The following is a 7330-nucleotide window of genomic DNA, read 5'->3' as shown; positions in this document are numbered from 1 at the left end:
TGTGTGGAATGGAAGATAATCGTATTAATTTTTTATAGATTAAAATATAATGTGAAAAAAGAAAACTATGAGCAATTAATAAGGCAACTAAGTTTGTTGTTGATAATTTTACCCAACCAAAAAATTTGGGACGTGTAGTTGCATTTGCATGTCATGTGTGTAATTTGTTTGTGTAGAGTGTTGTGTTTGTCATTGTGTTTATCATAGCCTAATATTGTATACATTAATTCCAATGTTCAAAAAATTAAAGCGCTAGATGCTAAGCGGGCGGTGACCTAGTGCCTAGCGCCTAGAACGCCTAATCGGGGTCTAGGCGATTTTTAGGCGGTTTAAACGTTTTTAACATAAAACATTATACATATGATATTATATATAAAAGTTATATAAAATATCTATATAAAACTAAAAATTATGAAATTATAAACAAAAACTAGATAAAACATTTATTATATATATATATATATTAAACAATATATGAATATTTATAACTATAGATATATAAATAAAACTTAATTGAAATTGAAAAAATACATTAAACAAAATCTATGTAACTTTAGGCGGTCAATGCGGTTATCTAGGCGTGGCATGAGAGCCTAGCGCCTAATCGGGGCTTAGGCGACCGCCTAAACCGCTTTTTAGAACACTGATTAATTCACCTACAATATCTAACTATTTATTTTTTTTCTTATGAGTTTCTCCGTAATCATCTTCCTAACTAAACACATGATTTTATTCAGGCGAAAATTGTTTAAGTAAAAGTCTATAGAGTCCTAACCTAAAATATACAGTATTGATAAATTATATACTGTAATGTCAAAATGTTTTGAATGATATGTTGATGGGACAAGTTGATATTGTTATAACCATATATATGTGTTGATATTGTGTGATACAAAAATATATTCATAATATGGCAACATTAATGACAGCTATAATCTGGCAACATAAATTAATGGTAACTTACAGCTCTAGGGGCCAATGCCATTAGTGCCACTTAATAAATAACATGATACATGAATCATATAATTCCTACTTTTGTTTTGGCAAAATATAATCCCCACGCGTGATTAGAAAAAATTCTGTCGACCTATAATATATCCTCCACAAGAACACAATAAGGACTGTTTAGAAAAGTAGATACTTTTTAAAAAGTAATTTGCAAAGTAGGTAGTTTTTTTAAAAATTAGAGAAATAGACACTTTCTTACTTTTTTGTGAGATAGAGCTTTTGTCTAATAGACTAAAAGACAAAATACACATCAAATACTAAAATATCCCTTATCTTGAGAGAGAAGAAAAAGAATATGAGGGACCATTTTTATTTTGTTATTTTATTCTTTATCTATTTGTTTTTTTTGTCTTGAATAATTATTTCTAAAGATATTTTTTTTAATCACCTTGATTTTTATATTTTCATGGCACTATTCTCATACACAAACACTTCAAAAACCGTTTAGTACACTAACACTTGTACACCGATATTTCATAAATCATCAAGTACACCGACTTGTCTCCTACTTATAAATTGAAGTAATAATTGTTCAGAATATTTGTACAAACATGGTGATTGTATAAACCAAATATTATATTCAATATGATAGTGTACATGATGGTGTACATAATTAAATTACTTTTGATGGTGTACATAATGAAGTAAACCATTATGATGTACGAGATTGGTGGATAGAATGGTGTACACAACTTTTAAATGACAACATACGAGATTGGTAGATAAAATGTACAAAACTTGGTGTACACTTATAGGGAATGTATAAACTATTATTTCAATTTACTGGTGTACATCTTCTCGTACACTGATGTTTGTACAAAATATGTGAAGGTGACGATGTCGTAGACGGTACAAAAGGTGGTGTATGGTGCGACCCACTATCACATCATTTCATGTACACTATTAATATTGTGTACACCATACTTTACAACATCTTCGTACACCATCGTATTATGTAGTTATACACTATTATAAATTGTTATCTGTACACCACCTTGTACACTATCATACTTTGTATATCACCTTCTAAAATCAGTATCATACATTACTTCTTATATTTTTGACGTACACTACCGTTTGCACACCACCGTTTATATTATTACGTACACCGTCAGATTAAGATCAAATAATAAAAAAAATGTTACGTATCCGCAAATATAGCAAAATTAGACTTTTTAAATGCACATAAATTTTTTAAAGATTAAGATGTTATTGTGGTAACTTATTTTATGAAGAATTTCTAGCAAAACAAACTAAAAGTATTTAAGTGAAAATAAGAAAGAAAAAGAAAAAAATATTTGACTTTAAGTCAATTTTGTCATTATCTAACAAAACAACAAAATAATAATAGGTTATATAAGTCATATACTAAAATCTCTATTACACAAAAAGTTGTATTAGAGAAGAAAGAGAAAAATGTCTACTTTTTCAATTTCTAAAAAAACTACCCATTTTACAAATTATTTGTTGAAAAAGTGTCTACTTTACATAATTTCTCACACAATAATTCAGAAAAAGGTTAATAAAACAAAATTTCGTGTTTTGATAATTGATAATAATTATATCTCAACGTCAAGTCTCGTTTACTAGACTTCACTTCATTGTGTAAATACTTATTTTATGTTAATGTATCATTTTTTTGGTCAAAGTTATGTTAATGTATCATTCTGATATACTTATCAAAATACGAAAAAACATGTATAAATGCAGTAAAGTTATAAAATAGCACCATAAAAGTAATCGATTAGTCACAAAGTTTGATTAAAAATGTGTGTATATCATTGACATAGAATAAGTACTAAATGCTCTAAATCTTATTCTTTGTTGGCTATGAATGATAGAGAAACAATATTGAGATTTGAGGAAAGCGGCACTTCAACTTAAAATACGGCATTAATTGGGTTTAAAAGTGGGGGTCGTTATTTCTTTTCCAATCTTCGTACTATTTTCTTTTGTTTTTCACATTATGAGACTCGACATATTTAACCTTTGTGCTTCATCGCTGTCAAAAAAAGAATAAGAAAAAATGAACATTGTCATTCACTAATTAAAAGCTATAAGTACACATCCTTAAGAAATTAAGATATTCAAGATGTCTTTGCCTTACGGCTCTTACCGATCTAATTAGTCTTAGTTGGATTTCTATTTGTTTATCATATTTTAATCTCTCAGTAAACTCATTGTCAATACTCACATATTTCCAAGCAAAATTGCGTGAAACAGATCAGGAGCCTCACGATCCTGTCAAGAATTTTTTGCTTGAAACTGGATCTCTTGCAGGAGAAAAGTAAGGAAAGAGATCAGCAAGAGATATTGACAAGAGACTCAATTGGAAACACTAAGTAAAATTAAGAACTTTATCTCTTTTGACAAAACACTAACCAAATCTCTTTCAACCATATTCGTCTAATCCGTCAATTTCCTTACTTTGGTTAGTGTTTTGTCAATATATGAGCCAGAAAAAACCAAGTTAATTATTTGAGCCAGAAAATAATTCAAATTAAGAACTTTATCATATACATATTTGGTTAATAACCAAATCTATAGTAAAAAACCATAAAAAAAGACAAGTCTGAGATCTTCTCTGATACTAACAGTTAGAATATCTGAAGTTGAACGGAAACAAGATTCACACTCAATCAAAGAAGATGACAATCAGCTTGAGAGAGAAGAGATATGGAAATTTGATTTACTATTTCTGTTAAATGTAAACGAAGATGTAGAAAGAGAGATTATATGCAATTATCATCTATCCGGTACAAGCTGGTTTTCTCTAAATCAAACCATTGATCTTGTATTAACATAACAATGAAATACACCAAGCACAGTGTCAGTCATCCTCATGTAATCATTAGAAAGTAATGTAAGTACATAATTCACCTCACAGATGCTTCGAAGGAAAGATGGTTGCTCTACACCCCTTCTCTTGGAGATAAACTGTTCTAAGAAAGCATACCGAGAAAGCTTTTGTCTAATCTCCCATCATACAACATATTAGTGACCAAGCCAAAGGTTGAAGCATCTCCAACAAACCCGCGATTCCTCATTTCTTTGATGAGTTCTGCTGATCCAGGTTTGTCCCCATCTCTAAGGTGTGCCCTAATTAGCGTATTATATATACCGCTATCTGGAAGAGGCCCATCTTCTTTCATTTTATTGAACAAGGCATCTGCTTCCCCCCTTAAACCTTTCCTACAAAATCCTGAGATCACTGAAGTGTAGGTTATAACATCAGGCTTCACTCCTTTAAGGCTGAGGCTACAAAATAGAATCCACCCATCTTCTATCTTCCCAGCCTTACACATCCCTTCAATCATAATATTATATGTGATGATATCAAGTTCCATTTTACTCTTTTGCAGATCACGGAATATGACCAATGCTGTCTCTAGCTTCCCGTTATTACAAAGTCCATCTAGTAAGATATTGTATGTCATAATACTGGGAGATCTACCAACTGAAACCATCTTTTTGAAAACTTCTTGGGCATTATCACAATCTCCAGCTTGAAAAAACCCTTGGATAAGAGTGGTGTAAGTGACTGTGTCTCCAACCAATCCTCTTTGGGACATCTCGTAGAAGAGTTCCATACCATCCTCTACCCTTTTACACTTGCAAAATCCCTTTATAAGAGTACTATATGTCACTACATTTGGGAGACAATTCTTGCTAACCATGAACTCAAACATATGCTTGGCCTCATCTAGGAGATCGTGCATACAAAACCCGTTGATCAATGAATTGTAAGTGATAGCATCAGGATCTATAGACCTTTTGATCATCTCCTTGTACAATTTATCAGCCTCTATAAGCTTTCCCTCCTTGGCAAATGCATCAATCAATGCATTGAAAGTAACGATGTCGGGGTTGATTTCCCTCTCAATCATATCACTAAGTAATCGAGAGGCATCGCTCCATCTTCCGTAATTACAAAGGCAGCTAATGAGGGAGTTATAGGAATAAACATCTGGTCGAGTGCCTTTGTTCTCCATTTCATTGAATAGGTCAAGTGCATCATTCACATGTTTGTATTTGCAAAGACCATCAATGACTGTGTTGTAGATCACAACATCCGCCTCTATGTTCCCTTTCTCCATCTTCTTGAGCAAACTTAAAGCCAAATCAGTATCACCTTTCTTACATAACCCATTTACTACCGTACCATAAGTAACCAGATCTGGTTGAAAACCTTTGACAACCATCCAGTCAACTAATGCCACTGCTTGGGATGCTTTGTTGTGGAGAAAAAGCCCATGAATTAGAGTGTTGAATGTGAATAAATCGGGTTGATATCCCATTTCCACCATCTGGTGAACCAGAGCTACAGCATCTGAAATCTTATTCCCGTGGCAGAAACCATTGAGCAGGGAGTTAAGCGTGACAAGATCGGGCTCATAACCGAGTTTAATCATCTTGCCAAGAAGAGATAAAGCAAGAGAGAGTTGAGAGCGGCGGCAGAAAGAGTTAATCAAAATATTGTAAGTATAGAGATCATGAGCAATTCCCAAGTTTTGCATCTGCTCAACGAGAGAGATGACAAGATCAAACTTGTTCATCTTAGCAATGGCACTCAACAATTTATTGAACTCAATAATGGAAGGGAAAGGACGAGACTTGACCATGTAACCAAACAAATCAACAGCTTCGTCTAACTTTATATCCTGTAATTTCCCATTTCTACTCAATTTATCTCTGTAATCATAGCAAAGAGCAGGAGCAGCAGTTCCAGGATTACCTTTCCCCAGAGTATGCCGATGCAGAAATCTCTTCCCCGTAATCGTAAGCGATCTCCTCATCATCTTCTCACAATCAATTTTTGCTTCAGAAATGAATCTCTCGTTAGAATTACAACCCTAGAAGTCTCCGTTTTTGGAATCTATATATATAATGGGAGAGTTTTATAGAAAGCAATTCATTTCTGGAAAATAGACATTTAAAATTTGAGTACCGATTAAAAAATAAAAAGAATTTAGAACATATTATTATTTATAATTATAATATAATATATATTAGTATATTTTCTATATTATTAATTTTTTCTAAATTAAAAAGTGAATACCTAAAAAAGAAAAACTAAATATTAATTAGTGTTTAGAAAATTAACATAGATTGAAAAAAATTAAGGTGATTTGCAATAATAAAAAAAACTATCCTGAACTTCAAAAATAAAAATAAAATAATCTTATCGAGTATTAAAACTGTGTAATAATAATATTTGAGAATGCTATTTGGAAATTAGAATAGTAATGGTAGATAGAAGAGTTTTTCATTAGAAATAAGGGAAATTGTTAAAAATACCCCTTTTGGTGTGCCTCTTTTCAAAAATGCCCCTTTTAGATGTCCATTTTAAAAAATGTCCCTTTTTAAATCTGAAATTTTTATAAAGTTTTATTAGGTTTATAAGGTACTTATGGATTGTAACTACTACTTGAATACTCGATCCAAGTATTTATAAAATTTTATAAGGTGTTTTTAAAGGTTTTACAAGTTATTTTAAAGAATTTTTAAGGTTTTTCAAAGGTTTTACAAGATATTTTAAAGGTTTTTAAAAGTATTTAAAATGCATTTATAAGGTATTTATAAAGTATTTATAAGATTTTAGATACATAGAAATGTAGTTTGTGTATGTTTTAATAATATTACATACATATTTGGGTAAATCTTATATTTTTAAGAGCATTTTTTATAAGGTTTTTTAAAAAGGGTATTTTTGAAAAGTGGCATTGAAAAAGTGGCATTTTTGCAAAAGCCCCTAGAAATAAAAAGGATTTTTTAAAAAATAAATAAATGTATTTTAAAATTAGAATAATTTTTATGAGTTCGTAAGTGTCACATTAAGAATACTTTCTAGAATCATAATATACGTTAAATTATATATGTAGAAAGAGATTTTTGTATTTTTCAAATGGTCAAGATAAAGTGCAAAATTTCACGTTGAAATCCTATGTTTACGAATAGGAATGAGTCTATGAAATCTATTTTCTATAAAGCAATTTTAGATGCACCAAAACATGGTAAAAAAAAGCTTTATGATAAACATCTCCTCAGATTTCTGTTCACTTTAATAAAAAGATCATGAAACTTAAAAAAAAAAAAATTGAGTATCGAATGATAAGAAGGAGAAAATAGAAATGATCTAAAGAGAAAAGAGAGTAGATGTTGGGAGACGACGAGTGAATCATAGAAGATAACGAAAAATATTGTAGTGAAAAATGTGAGAAACGTTTTACTATGTTGGAGAAACTTTATATCTTACTCATATTTAAACATGAAACTTTTGAATTGAGATTAGAGAAATATAAAATTAGATAATTATATCTTA

At 30.7% G+C, this 7330-nt stretch overlaps 1 protein-coding gene across 1 annotated transcript; it reads right to left on the bottom strand.

Moving 5' to 3' along the window:
• Positions 1–3683: 3683 nt before the first annotated feature.
• Positions 3684–5878, bottom strand: LOC110224242 (pentatricopeptide repeat-containing protein At1g63130, mitochondrial-like). The gene has a single exon (XM_021010151.1). The coding sequence runs from the start codon at positions 5805–5807 to the stop codon at positions 3951–3953; it is 1857 nt and encodes a 618-aa protein (XP_020865810.1). The 5' UTR covers positions 5808–5878; the 3' UTR covers positions 3684–3950.
• Between the last annotated feature and the right edge of the window lie 1452 nt (positions 5879–7330).

Source organism: Arabidopsis lyrata, assembly GCF_000004255.2.
Source record: "Arabidopsis lyrata subsp. lyrata unplaced genomic scaffold ARALYscaffold_2, whole genome shotgun sequence".
Taxonomy (NCBI): Eukaryota; Viridiplantae; Streptophyta; class Magnoliopsida; order Brassicales; family Brassicaceae; genus Arabidopsis; species Arabidopsis lyrata.
This window is presented reverse-complemented; position numbering and strand designations above follow the sequence as displayed.